The sequence below is a fragment of the Artemia sp. Qi Xiang Cuo genome, chromosome 6 (genome assembly GCF_049724085.1).
Source record: "Artemia sp. Qi Xiang Cuo chromosome 6, ASM4972408v1, whole genome shotgun sequence".
NCBI classification, from domain to species: Eukaryota; Metazoa; Arthropoda; class Branchiopoda; order Anostraca; family Artemiidae; genus Artemia; species Artemia sp. Qi Xiang Cuo.
In genome coordinates this window covers 41,571,295-41,593,537 of record NC_142799.1, presented here as the reverse complement: position 1 = coordinate 41,593,537, position 22,243 = coordinate 41,571,295, and the positions used below count along the sequence as shown (strand labels likewise).

General features: G+C 27.8%; 1 protein-coding gene across 1 annotated transcript in view; it reads right to left on the bottom strand.

Annotated features, from left to right (window-relative positions):
- The window catches only part of bsh (brain-specific homeobox), a 58,868-nt gene that overhangs the window by 10,077 nt on the left and 26,548 nt on the right, over positions 1–22,243 (bottom strand). The window contains exon 3 of the mRNA XM_089090193.1: positions 391–575. Coding sequence (XP_088946319.1) covers positions 391–575 — 185 coding nt within the window. The remainder of the gene's footprint in view (positions 1–390; positions 576–22,243) is intronic.

Sequence of the window (22,243 nt, the reverse complement as noted above, 5' to 3'; positions counted from 1 at the left end):
CAATATAGTTCTTAAGAATCATGTGCACAACATTTTTCTTGGTATAAGAGGGGAAGAAGGTAATATGTTAATTTCAGAAAAGTGTCATATACTTTCCAAGGCTGCAAATTTTACCAATATTTTTTGTTGTTGTTTAATTATTGTGTATTTATTTTACTTTCTAAGACTTGGGGGAATAGGCACAAATATACTTGGAGCCTGTGACAAAAAATGTATTGAAATAAAACAAACAGATTAAATTTAACTTCATTGTGTCTTTCTTCAATATTTTCGATTGCTGTCAGCGGTTTGTCGCAATTTTAAGAATAAATGACAGCGTAATTAAAAATTGCCAAAATATTGTAAACTTGGGTTCGAACAATGCTTTGTATAATTTCACTTTTGCCTTACCTGAGTTTCCGACAAATTTAATACATTTGCTAATTCTATTCGTTCAGGTGTAGACAGGTACCTTTGGACTTCGAATCTTTTTTCTAGACCATTCAGCTGTTGATCCGAGAACACAGTCCGTGCTTTCCTTCGACGACCATGTTTTGCGCTGGCATCCGCAGCAAAAAGTGCACTAAATGGCAAGCCTATAAATATTTATTTAATATACATAACCTAATCTGATATAAAGACACTTAAGTTCATGAAAATAACAGATCGCGTTTCGTTTGAATATAGCCTACACTGTAAAAAAAAAAAAAAAAAAAACTATTTCCAACAAAATGTTCGGCTCGAATTCAAACAAGTAAAAAAAATTCCAATTTTTCTGTTGGAATTGTGACTTGCTCATTGAATTCAAACAAGTCAAACATAAAATCCAATTCTTCTGTTGGAATTGTGACTTGCTTATTGAATTTCGACAAATTATTGAAATTATTAAGATTTATGTAGCCTACTTTTCAGTAGAAAAAATGTAATTTTCGACGCAAATAGGTTATATTAATCAAAATGGTTTGGACTTCAACAGTAGATGGAAATTTCTAGAATGTAATATTGAATTTGACTATGGTGCCTTTTAAAGTAATTTTATGTACAAATGTTCCCATGAACATGCGTGAATTTAAGAAATATCATTTTTACCTTTAAATTAATATTTTGGAGCAATGGAAGAATATCATATGAATTTTTTAATTACTAGTAGCTTATGGAATAGTTACGGTGTATTAATAAAAAAAAACAATCTTTTTTGGCCTTTTCTGGATAAATACAAGTTCGGACTTAGTATTTGCCAACATCATACATTACAGGATTATTTCTGTAGTATGATTACTTGGGTTTGCTGGAAACCGACGATTCCACCAAAATTTATGATTACTGGAAAAGTCCACCTCATGAGCAGGAGAAGGACCTGTTTGGCCTTACATCTGAAACTGGTCACTGATGACCATCCCTGGCAGCTGTTCGAACATACAACTAGTCAATTGTTAGTCTAGATTGAAGGCCTAATAAATTGAAAAACGATAGTAATGGAAATCCAAATAAAGAACAGGAAATCCAACAAACACGATGGAAATCCCATAGGGATCTTAAAATCCAACTTGTTGTGTTTGAAAATTCAATTCGGGCATTGGAATCCACCATTTTTGTTTCTCGACAGATTGGACATTCAATAATAATAATAGAATTTCAAAATGGTCTCTAATATTTGATTTAAGCTGTTGAAGTTCCAATTTTGCTGTTGATAAACATTACAAATAATTTTTGTTGAATCCTAAACAATTTTTTTACAGTTTATATTAAGGTGCACATATTAGAGTACAAATGATTAACATCGTCCTGCATCCTGTATTAAGGCAAATTAAAACACAAAAAAACACTTTTATCTCCAAATGCGCAAATAGTGAAAAAAGTGTTTTATTCCGACCTATATTGACTGAAAATCAGAGAGACAGTTAATACATGTTTTACAACTATTCAGGGACAACTCTTAATATCATGATCGCCCCTTGATTTATTTCTGATCTTAAAAATTACATTTTTCCAGGTAGAAGGGAGAAATTTTTTTGTTAATTTACTCTCACATTCGGAAAGAAATTGTTTAAAATCTTTTTTTAGTAAATGTATTTTAGTATTTAGTCATTGGTAAATATTTTGGGGCAGAAAAAGTATTCTTTTTTATACTCCAGTCTAACATTGATGCTTTGTAATTTATACTAATATCTATCGCTTTTGAAAATTCAGGCGGGGACCATGCCTACCCCGCCTTCAAACAATCAAGAGCTGACTTTATATGATAAATGTCGTTCTATTACCTGTATTAAATAATAAAAAAGAGCAACATTAAAGCTTAAAACAAACAGAAATATTACGTATATGAAGGGGGTTGCCCCCTCCTCAACGCCTCACTATTTACGCTAGTGTTTTTAGTACTTAAAAAAGCGTCTTATTGTTCTACACTGTAAAAAAAAAAATAAACTGTTCGAGATTCAACAAAAATTGTTCGTAATGTTTATCAACAGCAAAATTGGAATTTCTACAGCTTAAATTGGATATTAGAGACCATTTTGGAATTCCATTATCATTATTGAATATACCAATCTGTTGAGAAACAAAACTGTTGAATTCCCGTACCCAAATTGAATTTTTAAACACAACAGGCTGGATCCTTATTAGATTTCAATCTTGTTTGCAGGGTTGCCACCCTGACCTGGAAGAATTTACTAAATCGGAGAGGAAAAATTCACTAGATCGCATCTGTTTTTACTAAATCCTCAAAAAAAAAAATTTGCACCATCAAGCATCGATTTTTACTATAGGAGGATAATCAGAACGATTTTCACAATCTTTTTTCCTTTTTTCTTCTTTTTTTTTCTCTTTTCCTTTTTTTTCATTTTCATATTATGATTGAAAATTCTGGAAACCTACAAGTTCAAAAATCCTTTTTTGTATTATTTGGATGTACTACTGGATAGACTTCATATTCCAGATGCGTTGTATGCAAGACGTCAAACAAAATTCTGGAATCTTGGATTCTGGAAATTCTGCTGGTGAAGCCCGGTTTTAAATTTATCAATGTTCTTCAGGTCATAAAATTCAGATATATTGAAAAAGGAAAAAACAATCAACGAAGACAAACAGCTACAACTCATCACGAAGAAATTCAGGCGATGAAGTGCTAAGAATCTGAGGTGTGTTTCAAAGTGACGGCTTTTGAAATTTGTCCCCAGTTTCCTTTTTTAGGTTTGAAATCTAAACCGTTCAATTTTACATTTTTAGGAGAACAAACAGTAATTTAAGTTTTAAAACAGTAATTGGGCTGGTCTTTAAATTCGGGATAAGCTGCTTACAAAGATGTCTGGCAGATTTTAAAGCAATTAATTTATGATTTTTTTAAACTGATTTTTTCTGGATTCTTTCTCGTTCGTATTCTAGGGAATCAAAAACCAATTTAATCTATGTCACTTCAAAACGGAAACGACGTAATCGGCTACCGGTTTAGTTGTAAAATTTTGTAAGTTAAAATATACACCTCAAATTGGACTAGGGCGGCCAAGAAAAAGAAAACTTATATAACATACAATAATTAGTTTAAAAAATACCATTTTGTCAATAGTCTTCAGGTGAGGTAAATCATACAAATTTAATATTAAAAAGAAAAAGATGTAGTCATAATTAAAAAAGTCCCACTTAAAAGGCTTTACTCGTCCTCGTCCTCATCCGATTTTAAAGCATCGACTAGAGTTGAATTCTGACTGAAGGGATTCACCTGTTTTCATTTCTTGGTAGCCCGAGTCAAATCACTGGGGATCACCCTGTCACGGACTCCACTTGACGACCTGAGGACAAGTTGCTTTGTTTTCATAAGGGTCAAGATATTTAGCTTATTCCAATTTTTGGTTCTTATGACGGACAAAATCGAGAACTGTCTCTCTGCTCCAGCACTTGAATGGGGCAAGCTGCAGAGAGTCAGAAAGAACTTTGGCAAGTATGGAAACAGTTCATTCCCAGCAGCGTCTTTAAAAAGGGACAAAGATTTCCAAAATTCGCACGGATTTTCGAGGTTCAACTGTGAAACGAGACGGAGAATCGTTTTCCTCAGTGATCTTTTTCCTCCGTTTAATTAACGCAAACTTGTGCAAACTAACGCAAGTTTGCGTTAATTAAACTTGCTCATAACGCAAGTTTAATAAAATATTTTTTTCCGGATCAACCTATTTCACCCCCCCCCCCTAAAAAAAATCTTGGATCCGCCCCTGTGCAGACTGAAACCATATGTCATCTCATTCAGAAGAGAAGAAGCACTCAAGTTCACGACATTCACCTAACACAGTGGTCAGCAGCCATTTTAGTTAAGAGACTCAAATATAAACAATGGGACGATTATTTAATATCTGACAATAATAAATGTTTATTAATGAATCAAACCTATATCATACCTTTAGACCTTGACTCAATTACGAGTGCCCCGCCCGCAATTGCCCCTACCCACAAATATTACTATTTACGTTAGTTCTACCCTAGGATGAAAGGATGATAAACTTTCTATCTACAAGTAGGATGAATCATTTTATGCAATTCTGAAAAAAAGATAACTTTCACTGCTTTCAAAGTTTGGTAACTACAATTTTTTGGCATATTATGGAGCGATAACTGTTTCTTAACACACACACACATATATATATATATATATATATATATATATATATATATATATATATATATATATATATATATATATATATATATATATATATATATATATATATATATATATAGATATATATATAGATACAGATAGATAGATAGATAGATATAGTGATAGATAGATAGATAGACATAGATATATATATATATATATATATATATATATATATATATATATATATATATATATATATATATATATATATATATATATATATATATATATATATATATATATATATATATATATATATATATATATATATATATATATATATATATAATGTTACTTTTCTACTTACTTTTAATTTCTCTCAGCAGGCTCCTTTTTCCTCAATAAAAATGACTTTTTACTAGATTTCGGGAAATTTACTAGATCCTCTAAATTTACTAGATTTTTTTTTTACTAGATATAGTAAAATCCTACTGACGGTGGCAACCCTACTTGTTTGTTGGATTTCCCATTCTTTAATCGGAATTACTCATTATCGTTGCTCAATTTATTAGGCCTAAATTACTGTTGAACAATAAACTAGTTAGATGTTCTAACAGCTTCCAAGATGGTCCTCAATGACCAGTTTCAGATATAAGCCCGAACAGGCCCAAACTCTGCTCAGAGGCAGACTTTTCCTCTAATCATTAAGTTTAGTAGAATTGCCGGTTTCCAGCGAAACCCAAGTAATCATACTACATAAATAATCCCGTAAAGTATGAAATTAACTTGTTATGAGTCCGGTCTTCTTTTTATTTATATAAGCCAAAAAATATTGTTTCTCTTTTATTAATACACTGTAACTATTTCATAAGGCATAAGTGATGAAAACATTCCTATGCTATTTTCCTATTGCTCGAAAATATTAATTATAAGCTAAAAATGTTTGTACATAAATTTATGCATGCTCATACGAGCAGTTGTACATAAATGCACTTTAAATGGCATCATAGTCAAATTCAATATGATATTCAAGAAATTACAGTCTAATCTAATGTTGAAGTCAAAACCATTTTGATTAATATAACCTATTTGTGTTGAAAATAACATTATTTTCTATTGAAAAGTACATAAATCTTAATAATTTCAATTATTTGTTGAATTCAATAAGCAAGTCACAATTTCAACAGAAAAATTGGATTTTTAATTTGAATAGTTTGAATTCAATAAGCAAGTTACAATTCCAACAGAAAAATTGGATTTTTTTGACTTGTTTGAATTCGAACAAAACATTTTTTTGGAAATCAATTTTTTTTACAGTGTAATTAAACGGCCTTTGGGTTTCAGAAGTCATTCTTAAAGAATTGGGACAAATTTATACTGTAAAGAGCGAGATGCTGAGGAGGGTGCAAGCCCCTTCATATACGTAATAATTTCTGTTCGTTTTAAGTTTTAATGTTACTTCTTACTTTCAGTTGAAAATACTTGTTTCTTTATTTAATTTCTGATTGTTCTTTAAATAATGCCAGGAAATCTGGCCCCACCTCCACGGAAAAACCCCTCCCCAAGGAAATATTCTCTAAAAAGTTCAAACTCGGTGAAAATTTACCCCTGGCAATTACCCTTAACCACTCTGAGCGTAAAATTGAGACGGAAAAGAGAAAGTAAGACATATAAAAATAACTTTGTATAAGAATTCTGGCAAATTCCCCCAGTGTACAATTTCCCCTGACAAGTTCACTCCCTGGTAACTTACCTTCCCATGGAAAATTTCCCGTAGAAACCCCCCAGCGGAAAATTTACCCCCCCCCCCCTGAAAATATATGCATACATCCCAATAACAAATACTATGCATAAAAAATGGGCAAATTTTATAGCTTAAAGACCTTTCCCCTGGGGCTGTGGGGGGAGGGGGGTCATGTTATACCCAAAGGCGTAGTTATTGAGCCTTTCAAATATGATGAACAAAGTGGCTATCCCAAAATTTTGATCGGATGTGTTTGAAAAAAGGGTTGGGGGAGGGGGTCTAGTTGCCCCCAATTTTTTTGGTCTCTTTAAAAGAGCACAAGAACTTTTAATTTCAGTTCGAATGAGCCCTCTCCCGATATTCTTGGATCACTGGGTGGTTACGATCACCCCTGAAAAAAAAAACAAAAAAAGAAACAACAACAAACAAACAAATAAACACGCATCCGTGATCTTTCTGCTGGCAAAAAATACAAAATTCCACATTTTTGCAGATAGGAGCTTGAAACATAAACAGTCGAGTTCTCTGATACACTGAATCTGATGGTGTGATTTTCATTAAGATCACTTGAATTTTAGGGGATGTCTCCCCCTTTTTTCGAAAATCAGGAAAATATTAACAGGCTTGTAACCTTCGATGCGTAAGAGTTAACCTGATGAAATCTGCATAAAAAGCCGATTCTTTTGATACATCTATTGGTATCAAAATTCTTTATTTTAGAGTTTCGGTTCCTATTGAGCCTGGTCACTCCTTACTTACAGTTCATTACCACAAACTATTTGAAAAGGGTATTCGACTTTCTTTGAAGGCTTGACTTCCCAAACAGACCTAGTTAGATAACAGCGCTTACAAACTGAAGCTGGTTAAAATCCAGATCAATTTGCTATAATTTTCATTGGAATTTCCAAAAATTCAATATTGCATTAAAATGTAAGTTATAGGAAGTAAATTTTGTGTAAATATTAATTGTGTTGCGAGTGAAAACTTTGGTTTGGTCCTTTTTTTGTGATACCGTCTATTTCATCTTTTTGCAAGGAGGCGGTAAGAGTCAAACCTCTGTGTGCTTTGCAGAAAGTGTGAACCTCAGTCCTAATTTATGAATATGGTATTATATTTCGAAAAGCTACATAGTAGTCTTGCTTGGGACCAAAATGGATGCTATTCGCTTGGCCTTGGGGCAGAGCCTGCAGCGGAGTTTAAAGTGGAGTTTTATAGTTTATGTCAGAGAGGATTGTCAGAATTTGTATTGCCAAGCTTTTGTTTCCTCGAGCTATGATTCTGTGTTTGTGCGGGAAGCTCTGTTCAGCAAAGTTCCCTGACCCAACTACCAAAATATTCTTGTAGTTTAATAAATACAAAATTTAGAGATCTAACTGCGGGATCAAACGTGTTACCATTGACTTAAGCCATTTTGTTTGTGATTTAGGTTGAGTTTTTTACTTTGTTCTCTAGTTTTAGGACAGAGGCAGAAGAAAAGCACCATATATGCCTCCAAAAGCTGAATACTTTTTTCATTGCTAAAGAATTGGAGCTTACACTTTGCTACTTTTTTAGCGGCGATAATACAAAGTGGATTTGCCAGATGTTTTCCAGAGAAATTGTCTACGGATTGTTTTGAGCACACGACTGACTGACTTTATCTCAAACAGTAAGCTGTACAAACAATGTGGTTCAATCCCGATTTCTACGGCTGTAATGAGAGAAATGATAAGATGGCTAGAACACGTTCTGCGGATGAAGGATGACAGACTTGCCAAAGATTGTCCTTGTTCGCCAACCTTGTAAGGTCAAACTAAAAGCAGGTTGTCCCCGAGTGGGGCGGGAGGATATTGTAATGAAACAGTTGAGGGAAATAGGAACTTCTTAGGAGAGTGTAAAGAGGAGGCTTCGAATGGATTTGGAGGGTACAGGAGCGTGCGCAAGTAGAGATGCCCTAATATCTCCCACGAGAACAATACCCCTTCGAATCCCGATCCGGACACTTTTTTTAAAAACTCCCAAGAGAACCACGTGGTTTATGGTCCTAATATGGGCATAGCCTCCCTGGGGAGAACACGTGGTTAATGGGGTCAATGACCTCTTTCTCCAGGTGTGTTTTTGGCACGCTCTCAGTGAATGTTATGATCCAGAAATAGTATTTGTTGTTGTTTCCGAGGCGAATGTCAAGGTCAATGTTGTTGTTGTTGTGGTAAGTGCACGCTCTCAGCGAATGTTATGATCCAGAAATAATATTTGTTGTTGTTGCTCGAGCCAAATGCTATGAGTTTCCCGGAAACAGTTAGATCACGTGTTTCCCTTCTCAGCCAATCAGCGAGTCGGAAATATTAGAAAAAGAGGATTGCAGGTTGGTTTAGTTTAGATTTTTAATGTTTAATTTTATTTTAGAGTTTTAGTTTAGATTTTTAGTTTAAATTTTTAGTTAGTTTAGTAGTTTGGTTTAGTTTAGATTTTTAGTTTAGTTCTAGTTTAGTTTTAGTTTAGTGTTATAATTTATATTTTGTTTAGTTTTAGTTCAGTTTTAGTTTAACGTTTTTAGCTAGAGTTTAGTTTTAGTTTAGTAGTTAAGTTTAGTTTTAGTTTAACGTTTAGTTTTATTTTAGAGTTTTAGCTAGATTTTCAGTATAATTTAGTTTAGTTTTAGTTTATTTTAGATTTTTAGTTTAGTTCTAGTTTAGTTTTAGTTTAGTGTTATAATTTATATTTTGTTTAGTTTTAATTCAGTTTTAGTTTAACGTTTTTAGCTAGAGTTTAGTTTTAGTTTAGTATTTAAGTTTAGTTTTAGTTTAACGTTTAGTTTTATTTTAGAGTTTTATCTAGATTTTCATTTTAATTTAGTTTTGTTTTAGGTTAGTGTTCAGTTTTAATTTAGAATTTTAGTTAGTTTAAAAGTTTAGATTTTAGTTAGTTTAGTAGTTTAGATTTTTAGTTTATTTTAAGTTTATTTATTACCTTTATTTTTAGTTTAGTCTTAGCTAGTTTAGTTTTAGTTTAGAGTTTTAGTTTAGCTAGAGTTTTACTAAAGAGTTTTAGTTAGAGTTTTAATTTAGTAGTTTAGTTTGGTTTTAGTTTAGTTTAGTTTTTAGTTAGTTTAGTTGTTTAGATTTTTAGTTTAGTAGTTTAGATTTTTAGTTAGTTTAGTAGTTTAGTTTTCGTTGGAGTTTTACTTAGTTTAGTAGTTAAGAGTTTTAGTTTGGTTCTAGTTTAGCTAGAGTTTTACTAAAGAGTTTTAGTTAGAGTTGTAATTTAGTAGCATAGTTTAGTTTTAGTTTTAGTTTAGTTTAGATCTTAGTTAGTTTAGTAGTTTAGATTTTTAGTTTAGTTTTAGTTTAGTTTTAGTTTATTTTAAGTTTATTCATTACCTTTATTTTTAGTTTAGTTTTAGTTTAGTTTTAGATTAGAGTTTTATTTTAGCTACAGTTTGCTAAAGAGTTTTAGTTAGAGTTATAGTTCGGTTTTAGTTTAGTTTAGTTTTAGATTAGTGTTTAGTTTTAGTTTAGAGTTTTAGTTTAGTGTTTAGTTTTAGATTAGTGTTTAGTTTTAGTTAAAGTTATACTGTAGTAGTTTAGAGATTAGAATTTATTTCTAGTTTAGTTTTAGTTAGTTTAGTTTTAGTTTATTCTAGATTTTTAGTTTGAGTTTTAGTTTACTTTTAGTTTTTTTAGTTAAGAGTTTTCGTTTTAAATTTGAGTTTTAGTTAGAGTTATAGTTTAGGTTTTTAGTTTAGTTTAGTTTTAGATTGGCGTTTAGTTTTAGTTTAGAGTTTTAGTTAGTTTAGTTTAGTTTTAGATTAGTGTTTAGTTTTAGTGAGAGTTATAGTTTAGTAGTTTAGAGATTAGAATTTATTTTTAGTTTAGTTTAGTTTTAGATTAGTGTTTAGTTTTAGTTTAGAGTTTTAGTTAGTTTAGTTTAGTTTTAGATTAGTGTTTAGTTTTAGTTAGAGTTATAGTTTAGTAGTTTAGAGATTAGAATTTATTTTTAGTTTAGTTTTAGTTAGTTTAGTTTTAGTTTAGTCTAGATTTTTAGTTTGAGTTTTAGTTTACTTTTAGTTTTTTAGTTAAGAGTTTTTGTTTTACATATGAGTTTTAGTTTAGTGTTTAGTTTTAGATTAGTGTTTAGTTTTAGTTAGAGTTATACTTTAGTAGTTTAGAGATTAGAATTTATTTCTAGTTTAGTTTTAGTTAGTTTAGTTTTAGTTTAGTCTAGATTTTTAATTTGAGTTTTAGTTTACTTTTAGTTTTTTAGTTAAGAGTTTTCGTTCTACATATGAGTTTTAGTTAGAGTTATAGTTTAGATTTTTAGTTTAGTTTAGTTTTAGATTAGTGTTTAGTTTTAGTTTAGAGTTTTAGTTAGTTTAGTTTAGTTTTAGATTAGTGTTTAGTTTTAGTTAGAGTTATAGTTTAGTAGTTTAGTTAGATTAGAATTTATTTTTAGTTTAGATTAGTTTTAGATTAGTGTTTAGTTTTAGTTAGAGTTATAGTTTAGTAGTTTAGAGATTAGAATTTATTTTTAGTTTAGTTTTAGTTAGTTTAGTTTTAGTTTAGTCTAGATTTTTAGTTTGAGTTTTAGTTTACTTTTAGTTTTTTATTTAAGAGTTTTCGCTTTACATATGAGTTTTAGTTAGAGTTATACTTTAGTAGTATAGAGATTAGAATTTATTTCTAGTTTAGTTTTAGTTAGTTTAGTTTTAGTTTAGTCTAGATTTTTAATTTGAGTTTTAGTTTACTTTTAGTTTTTTTAGTTAAGAGTTTTCGTTCTACATATGAGTTTTAGTTAGAGTTATAGTTTAGATTTTTAGTTTAGTTTAGTTTTAGATTAGTGCTTAGTTTTAGTTTAGAGTTTTAGTTAGTTTAGTTTAGTTTTAGATTAGTGTTTAGTTTTAGTTAGAGTTATAGTTTAGTAGTTTAGAGATTAGAATTTATTTTTAGTTTAGTTTAGTTTTAGATTAGTGTTTAGTTTTAGTTAGAGTTATAGTTTAGTAGTTTATAGATTAGAATTTATTTTTAGTTTAGTTTTAGTTAGTTTAGTTTTAGTTTAGTCTAGATTTTTAGTTTGAGTTCTAGTTTACTTTTATTTTTTTAGTTAAAAGTTTTTGTTTTACATATGAGTTTTAGTTAGAGTTATAGTTTAGATTTTTAGTTTAGTTTTAGATTAGTATTTAGTTTTAGTTTAGAGTTTTAGTTAGTTTAGTTTAGTTTTAGATTAGTGTTTAGTTTTAGTTAGAGTTATACTTTAGTAGTTTAGAGATTAAAATTTATTTTTAGTTTTGTTTTAGTTAGTTTAGTTTTAGTTTAGTCTAGATTTTTAGTTTGAGTTTTAGTTTTTTAGTTAAGAGTTTTCGTTTTACATATGAGTTTTAGTTAGAGTTATAGTTTAGATTTTTAGTTTAGTTTTAGATTAGTGTTTAGTTTTAGTTTAAGGTTTTAGTTAGTTTAGTTTAGTTTTAGATTAGTGTTTAGTTTTAGTTAGAGTTATACTTTAGTAGTTTAGAGCTTAAAATTTATTTTTAGTTTAGTTTTAGTTAGTTTAGTTTTAGTTTAGTCTAGATTTTTAGTTTGAGTTTTAGTTTTTTAGTTAAGAGTTTTCCTTTTACATATGAGTTTTAGTTAGAGTTTTAATTTAGCAGCTTAGTTCAGTTTTAGTTTAGTTTAGTTTTAGATTAGTGTTTAGTTTTACTTAGAGTTATACTTTAGTAGTTTAGAGATTAGAATTTATTTCTAGTTTAGTTTTAGTTAGTTTAGTTTTAGTTTAGTCTATATTTTTAATTTGAGTTTTAGTTTACTTCTAGTTTTTTTAGTTAAGAGTTTTCGTTTAGTTTTAGTTTAGTGTTATAATTTATATTTCGTTTAGTTTTAGTTCAGTTTTAGTTTAAAGTTTTTAGCTAGAGTTTAGTTTTAGATTAGTGTTTAGTTTTATTTTAGAGTTTTAGTTAGTTTAGTTTAGTTTTAGATTAGTGTTTAGCTAGATTTTCAGTTTAATTTAGTTTTGTTTTAGGTTAGTGTTCAGTTTTAGTTTAGAATTTTAGTTAGTTTAAAAGTTTAGATTTTAGTTAGTTTAGTAGTTTAGTTTTTTAGTTTAGTTTTAGTTTAATGTTTAGTTTTATTTTATATTTTTATTTAGATTTTCAGTTTAATTTATTTTAGTTTTAGATTAGTGTTTAGTTTTAGTTTAGAATTTTAGTTAGTTTAAAAGTTTAGATCTTAGTTAGTTTAGATTTTTAGTTTAGTAGTTTAGATTTTAGTTAGTTTAGTAGTTTAGTTTTTTAGTTTAGTATTAGTTAGTTTAGTTTTAGTTTAGAATTTTAGTTTAGCTAGAGTTTTAGTTAGATTTATAGTTTAGATTTTTAGTTCGTTTAGTTTAGTTCATGTTTAATTTTAGTTTAGTGTTCAGTTTTAGTTTAGATTTTTAGTTAGTTTAGTAGTTTAGAGTTTAGAGTTTAGTTTTAGTTAGTTAGACAGTTTAAATTTTTAGTTAGTTTAGTAGTTTAGTTTAGTTTTAGTTTAGTAGTTTAGTTTTTAGTTTAGTTTTAGTTTAATGTTTAGTTTTCTTTTAGATTTTTAGTTAGATTTTCAGTTTAATTTATTTTAGTTTTAGATTAGTGTTTAGTTTTAGTTTAGAATTTTAGTTAGTTTAAAAGTTTAGATCATAGTTAGTTTAGATTTTTAGTTTAGTAGTTTAGATTTTAGTTAGTTTAGTAGTTTAGTTTTTTAGTTTAGTATTAGTTAGTTTAGTTTTAGTATAGCTAGAGTTTTAGTTTAGAGTTTTAGTTTAGCTAGAGTTTTAGTTAGAGTTTTAGTTTAGATTTTTAGTTCGTTTAGTTTAGTTCTAGTTTAGTTTAGAGTTTAGTGTTCAGTTTTAGTTTAGAATTTTAGTTAGTTTAGTAGTTTAGAGTTTAGAGTTTAGTTTTAGTTTTTTAGTTTAGTTTTAGTTTAATGTTTAGTTTTCTTTTAGATTTTTAGTTAGATTTTCAGTTTAATTTATTTTACTTTTAGATTAGTGTTTAGTTTTAGTTTAGAATTTTAGTTTAAAAGTTTATATCATAGTTATTTTAGATTTTTAGTTTAGTAGTTTAGATTTTAGTTAATTTAGTAGTTTAGTTTTTTAGTTTAGTATTAGTTAGTTTAGTTTTAGTTTAGAGTTTTAGTTTAGCTAGATTTTTTGTTAGAGTTTTAGTTTAGATTTTTATTTCTTTTATTTTAGTTTTGTTTTAGTTTATATTTTTATTTAGTTTATTAGTTTAGAGTTTAGATTTTAGTTTTAGTTAGTTAGACAGTTTAAATTTTTAGTTAATTTAGTAGCTTAGTTTGGTTTTAGTTTAGTTTAGATTTTTAGTTTAGTTCTAGTTTAGTTATAGTTTAATGTTTATTTTTCTTTTATATTTTTAGTTAGATTTTCAGTTTAGTTTATTTTAGTTTTAGATTAGTGTTAATTTTTATTTTAAAATTTATTTTTATTTTAGAGTTTTAGCTAGATTTTCAGTTAGTTTAGTAGTTTATATTTTAGTTAGTTTTAGTGTAGAATTTTTAGTTAGTTTAGTAGTTTAGATTTTATTTAGTTTATTAGTTTAGACTTAGTTAATTTAGTAGTTTAGAGTTTTAGGTAGTTTAGTAGTTTAGTTTTTGTTTACAGTTTTACTTAGTTTAGTAGTTAAGAGTTTTAGTTAGATTTATAGTTTAGATTTTTAGTTAGTTTTGGTTTAGTTTAGTCTAGAGTTTTAGTTTATTATTTTAGTTTAGTTTTAGTTTAGTTTTAGTTTTCTTTTAGATTTTTAGTTTAGTTTTAGTTTAGTTTTAGATTAGAGTTTTAGTTTAGCTACAGTTTGCTAAAGAGTTTTAGATTAGAGTTTTAGTTTAGCTACAGTTTGCTAAAGAGTTTTAGTTAGAGTTTTAATGTAGTAGCTTAGTTAGGTTTTAGTTTAGTTTTAGATTAGTGTTTAGATTAGTGTTTAGTTTTAGTTTATAGCTAAAAGTGTTGTTTTCCCCGACATTGAGGGTCCACACAGAAATGATCTGAAGGGTGTTTTAAATTGATACATGCTGTTGACAACAGTCGGACTATGACTAGCTGTAAATCATATGTGTCCAATGAATAAGTAGTAATTTTCCCATAGATCTATCTATTCAAGAACAACAAAAACAATATTTCATGGCAACATTTATTACAGCAATATGAAAACACTTGTTCAACATGAATAATGATAACACTTGTTCAACAAGAACCAGACAAAATTTCATGGTCAACATGAAAACTCTATTTGTTCAACATGAACAATGATAACACTTTTTGTCTTTAAAGACTTTTGTCCATCTACAGCACTTTTTGTACAACACTTTTCTTTACAACACCTTTGTCCATCTACAACACTTTTCTATACAACACTTTTCTGTAAAAAAACAACATATTTTAAAGCACTTTTTGTATTTAATCACTTTTCTGTAAAAAAAAAAAAAAAAAAAAAAAACACTTTTCTATACAACAACAAAAACAAAACAGAAAACACACTTGAAAATACACTTGGAACTAGCAGCACAGTTGAACATTACAGTGAATTTAAAGGTGGGATCCCCCCACCCCCGGGGACCGGTCGCGGGAAGGCCCCCCACCCCCCGGGAGCCGTGGTGGAAAAAAGAATAGTTGTCGTCATTGCTACGGGTTAGTGGATGGGTTAGTGGTGGTGGTTAGTGCTATGGTTAGATTAGTTGGTTAGGTTAATTTATGAAAGGTTGAGTGGTGGTGGTTAGGTTAGTTTATCTAGACCAAGTTGATTACGATAGTCTACGCATTCAACTCGATCTGAAATACGGTAGTGGCCATGAGGTAGGACAGTCACACCGTTCTCGAGCACATAGACCTTGTCAGATATACATGACATTGCATTTTTTCTACTCTCACAGTATAATTTCTATAATGTAGAGAGCGAATTGCAAGAACTTGTGCGCTTGGCACTAGGCTACTTTTTATACAGTCTTTGTACACGCTCATGTTGAAATTGCTCTTTACAAAATGCGTAGGCACCCCTTTACATGTCTTCTTTTCATCCCCTCTATGAGTTTCAACGCACTAAACCTTGGGGCCCGGGAACACCCCCCTGGATATCAAATCACTCCCCGTCTCTGATTTTAATTTTAATAGTTGGTTGGGGGATTGACGTTTCACCAGCTCGGGGTAGAGGGAAGGATTCCAGTTGGTGAAATCCATCCGCAAGCTGATGGGCATCCCATTTTGCAAATCACTCAATAAATCTTCAGTCCCATTTACCTTTAACAGCAGAGAATCTGTATCCCCATAGTAAACTTGAACCTCCCCCTCCCGTGGCCATTGCACCTTGCACACATTGTAAAAGAACGACAACATGAGCTTTTTGAAAATTCTAGTACTGAACTACCTCCTGCAATATTCTTGTTCAGTACTACATTTCGCTTTTTCCTGTGTAGAAGAACCATGCCGGCCTCTATGCTCGTGAATGATGTAAAATTGGGGTCGGCAATAATTCGTGCACACTCTAGAGGGTCAGTCACGACGTCGCAGCGCGATCTATTACGTACGCTTTCACACATTTTGCCACCGTATTTCAGATCGAGTTGAATGCGTAGACTATCGTAATCAACTTGGTCTGGATAAACTAACCTAACCACCACCACTCAACCTTTCATAAATTAACCTAACCAACTAATCTAACCATAGCACTAACCACCACCACTAACCCATCCACTAACCCGTAGCAATGACGACAACTATTTTTTTTTCCACCACGGCTCCCGGGGGGTGGGGGGCCTTCCCGCGACCGGTCCCCGGAGGGTGGGGGGATCTCCCTCCTTTAAATTCACTGTAATGTTCAACTGTGCTAGTTCCAAGTGTATTTTCAAGTGTGTTTTCTGTTTTTTTTTGTTGTTGTTGTACAGAAAAGTGTTTTTTTTTTGTTTTTTTTGTACAGAAAAGTGTTTCAAGATAATAAGTGCTTTAAAAGATGTTGTTGTTGTACAGAAAAGTGTTGTATAGAAAATTGTTGTAGATGGACAAAGGTGTTGTACAGAAAAGTGTTGTACAAAAAGTGCTGTAGATGGACAAAAGTCTTTAAAGACAAAAAGTGTTATCATTGTTCATGTTGAACAAATAGAGTTTTCAAGTTGACCATGAAATTTTGTCTGGTTCTTGTTGAACAAGTGTTATCAGTGTTCACGTTGACCAAGTGTTATCATGTTGCTGTAATAAATGTTGTCATGAAATATTGTTTTTGTTGTTCTTGAATAGACAGGTCCACGGGGAAATTACTACTTATTCATTAAGCATATATGATTTACTGTCATGCATAGTCCGACTGCTGTCAAAAGTATGTATCAATTTAAAACACCCTTCAGATCATTTCTGTGTGGACCCTCAATGTCGGGGAAAACAACACTTTTAGCTATAAACTAAAACTAAACACTAATCTAAACACTAATCTAAAACTAAACTAAAACCTAACTAAGCTACTACATTAAAACTCTAACTAAAACTCTTTAGCAAACTGTAGCTAAACTAAAACTCTAATCTAAAACTCTTTAGCAAACTGTAGCTAAACTAAAACTCTAATCTAAAACTAAACTAAAACTAAACTAAAGATCTAAAAGAAAACTAAAACTAAACTAAAACTAAACTAAAATAATAAACTAAAAATCTAGACTAAACTAAACCAAAACTAACTATAAATCTAAACTATAAATCTAACTTAAACTCTTAGCTACTAAACTAAGTAAAACTCTAAACAAAAACTAAACTACTAAACTAACTAAAACTCTAAACTACTAAATTAACTAAATCTAAACTAATAAACTAACTAAAATCTAAACTACTAAACTAACTAAAAATTCTACACTAAAAATAACTAAAATCTAAACTACTAAACTAACTGAAAATCTAGCTAAAACTCTAAAATAAAACTAAACGTTACACTAAAACTGAACACTAATCTAAAACTAAAATAAACTAAACTGGAAATCTAACTAAAAATCTAAAAGAAAACTAAACATTAAACTAAAACTAAACTAGAACTAAACTAAAAATCTAAACTAAACTAAAACTAAACTAAACTACTAAACTAACTAATAATTTAAACTGTCCAACTAACTAAAACTAAACTCTAAACTCTAAACTACTAAACTAACTAAAAATCTAAACTAAACTAAAACTAAACTAAACGAACTAAAAATCTAAACTAAAACTCTAACAAAAACTCTCGCTAAACTAAAACTCTAAACTAAAACTAAACTAACTAATACTAAACTAAAAAACTATAATACTAAATTTATTAAAATCTAAACTACTAAACTAAAAATCTAAACTAGCTATGATCTAAACTTTTAAACTAAAATTCTAAACTAAAACTAAACACTAATCTGAAAGTAAAATAAATTAAACTGAAAATCTAACTAAAAATCTAAAAGAAAACTAAACATTAAACTAAAACTAAACTAAAAAACTAAAACTAAACTCTAAACTCTAAACTACTAAACTAACTAAAATTCTAAACTAAAACTGAACACTAAACTCTAAACTAAACTAGAACTAAACTAAACGAACTAAAAATCTAAACTAAAACTCTAACTAAAACTCTAGCTAAACTAAAACTCTAAACTAAAACTAAACTAACTAATACTAAACTAAAAAACTAAACTACTAAACTAACTAAAATCTAAACTACTAAACTAAAAATCTAAACTAACTAAGATCTAAACTTTTAAACTAACTAAAATTCTAAACTAAAACTAAACACTAATCTAAAAGTAAAATAAATTAAACTGAAAATCTAACTAAAAATTTAAAAGAAAACTAAACATTAAACTAAAACTAAACTAAAAACTAAACTACTAAACTAAAACTAAACTAAACTACTAAACTAACTAAAAATTTAGACTGTCTAACTAACTAAAACTAAACTCTAAACTCTAAACTACTAAACTAACTAAAAATCTAAACTAAAACTGAACACTAAACTAAAACTAAACATGAACTAAACTAAACGAACTAAAAATCTAAACTATAACTCTAACTAAAACTCTAGCTAAACTAAAATTCTAAACTAAAACTAAACTAACTAATACTAAACTAAAAAACTAAACTACTAAACTAACTAAAATCTAAACTACTAAACTAAAAATCTAAACTAACTAAGATCTAAAATTTTAAAATAACTAAAATTATAAACTAAAACTAAACACTAATCTAAAACTAAAATAAATTAAACTGAAAATCTAACTAAAAATCTAAAAGAAAACTAAACATTAAACTAAAACTAAACTAAAAATCTAAACTACTAAACTAACTAAAATCTAAACTTTTAAACTAACTAAAATTCTAAGCTAAAACTGAACACTAACCTAAAACAAAACTAAATTAAACTGAAAATCTAGCTAAAAACTAATCTAAAACTAAACTAAACTAACTAAAACTCTAAACTAAAACTAAACACTAATCTAAAACTAAACTCTAGCTAAAAACTTTAAACTAAAACTGAACTAAAACTAAACAGAAATATAAATTATAACACTAAACTAAAACTAAACGAAAACTCTTAACTAAAAAAACTAGAAGTAAAATAAAACTCAAATTAAAAATATAGACTAAACTAAAACTAAACTAACTAAAACTAAACTAGAAATAAATTCTAATCTCTAAACTACTAAAGTATAACTCTATGTAAAACTAAACACTAATCTAAAACTAAACTAAACTAAAACTGAACTAAGCTGCTAAATTAAAACTCTAACTAAAACTCATGTGTAAAACGAAAACTCTTAACTAAAAAACTAATCTAAAACTAAACTAACTAAAACTAAACTAGAAATAAATTCTAATCTCTAAACTACTAAAGTATAACTCTAACTAAAACTAAACACTAATCTAAAACTAAACTAAACTAACTAAAACTCTAAACTAAAACTAAACACTAATCTAAAACTAAACTAAAAATCTAAACTATAACTCTAACTAAAACTCATATGTAAAACGAAAACTCTTAACTAAAAAACTAAAACTCAAACTAAAAATCTAGACTAAACTAAAACTAAACTATCTAAAACTAAACTAAAAATAAATTTTAATCTCTAAACTACTAAAGTATAACTCTAACTAAAACTAAACACTAATCTAAAACTAAACTAAACTAACTAAAACTCTAAACTAAAACTAAATACTAATCTAAAACTAAACTAAAAATCTAAACTATAACTCTAACTAAAACTCATATGTAAAGCGAAAACTCTTAACTAAAAAACTAAAAGTAAACTAAAACTCAAACTAAAAATCTAGACTAAACTAAAACTAAACTAACTAAAACTAAACTAAAAATAAATTCTAATCTCTAAACTACTAAACTAAAACTCTAACTAAAACTAAACACTAATCTAAAACTAAACTAAACTAAAAATAAATTCTAATCTCTAAACTACTAAACTATAACTCTAACTAAAACTAAACACTAATCTAAAACTAAACTAAACTAACTAAAACTCTAAACTAAAACTAAACACTAATCTAAAACTAAACTAAACTAAAAATCTAAACTATAACTCTAACTAAAACTCATATGTATAACGAAAACTCTTAACTAAAAAAACTAAAAGTAAACTAAAACTCAAATTAAAAATCTAGACTAAACTAAAACTAAACTAACTAAAACTAAACTAGAAATAAATTCTAATCTCTAAACTACTAAAGTATAACTCTAACTAAAACTCATATGTAAAACGAAAACTATTAACTAAAAAACTAAAAGTAAACTAAAACTCAAACTAAAAATCTAGACTAAACTAAAACTAAACTAACTAAAACTAAACTAAAAATAAATTCTAATCTCTAAACTACTAAACTATAACTCTAACTAAAACTAAACACTAATCTAAAACTAAACTAAACTAAAAATAAATTCTAATCTCTAAACTACTAAACTATAACTCTAACTAAAACTAAACACTAATCTAAAACTAAACTAAACTAAAAATCTAAACTATAACTCTAACTAAAACTCATATGTAGAACGAAAACTCTTAACTAAAAAACTAAAAGTAAACTAAAACTCAAATTAAAAATCTAGACTAAACTAAAACTAAACTAACTAAAACTAAACTAGAAATAAATTCTAATCTCTAAACTACTAAAGTATAACTCTAAACTAAAACTAAACACTAATCTAAAACTAAACACTAAACTAAAACTCATATGTAAAACGAAAACTCTTAACTAAAAAACAAAAAGTAAACTATAACTCAAACTAAAAATCTAAACTAAACTAAAACTAAACTAACTAAAACTAAAATAAAAATAGATTCTAATCTCTAAACTACTAAACTATAACTCTAACTAAAACTAAACACTAATTTAAAACTAAACTAAACTAACTAAAACTCTAAACTAAAACTAAACACTAATCTAAAACTAAACTAAACTAAAAATAAATTCTAATCTCTAAACTACTAAACTATAACTGTAACTAAAACTAAACACTAATCTAAAACTAAACTAAACTAACTAAAACTCTAAACTAAAACTAAACGCCAATCTAAAACCAAACTAAACTAAAAATCTAAACAATAACTCTAGCTAAAACTCAAATGTAAAACTAAAACTCTTAACTAAAAAAACTAAAAGTAAACTAAAACTCAAACTAAAAATCTAGACTAAACTAAAACTAAACTAAATAAAACTAAACTATAAATAAATTCTAATCTCTAAACTACTAAAGTATAACTCTAACTAAAACTAAACACTAATCTAAAACTAAACACTAAACTATAACTCTAAACTAAAACTAAACACTAATCTAAAACTAAACTAAAAACTAACTAAAACTCTAACTAAAACTCTTTAGCAAACTGTAGCTAAACTAAAACTCTAATCTAAAACTAAACTAAAACTAAACTAAAAATAAAGGTAATGAATAAACTTAAAATAAACTAAAACTAAACTAAAACTAAACTAAAAATCTAAACTACTAAACTAACTAAGATCTAAACTAAACTAAAACTAAACTATGCTACTAAATTAAAACTCTAACTAAAACTCTTTAGTAAAACTCTAGCTAAACTAGAACCAAACTAAAACTCTTAACTACTAAACTAAGTAAAACTCCAACGAAAACTAAACTACTAAACTAACTAAAACTCTAAACTAGTAAACTAACTAAAATCTAAACTACTAAACTAACTAAAATTTAAACTAAACTAAAACCAAACTAAACTAGAACTCTAACTAAAACTCTTTAGTAAAACTCTATCTAAACTACAACTCTAAACTAAAACTAAACTAGCTAAGACTAAACTAGAAATAAAGGTAATAAATAAACTTAAAATAAAGTAAAAATCTAAACTACTAAACTAACTAAAATCTAAACTTTTAAACTAACTAAAATTCTAAACTAAAACTGAACACTAACCTAAAACAAAACTAAATTAAACTGAAAATCTAGCTAAAACTCTAAAATAAAACTAAACGTTAAACTAAACTTAACTACTAAACTAAAACTAAACTCTAGCTAAAAACGTTAAACTAAAACTGAACTAAAACTAAACAAAATATAAATTATAACACTAAACTAAAACTAAACTAGAACTAAACTAAAAATCTAAACTAAACTAAAACTAAACTAAATTAAACTGAAAATCTAGCTAAAACTTTAAAATAAAACTAAACGTTAAACTAAAACTAAACTTAACTACTAAACTAAAACTAAACTCCAGCTAAAAACATTAAACTAAAACTGAACTAAAACTAAACAAAATATAAATTATAACACTAAACTAAAACTAAACTAGAACTAAACTAAAAATCTAAACTAAACTAAACTCAACTACTAAACTAACTAAAAATTTAAACTAAAAATCTAAACTAAAACTCTAAAATAAAATTAAACATTAAAAATCTAAACTAACCCAACCTGCAATCCTCTTTTTCTAATATTT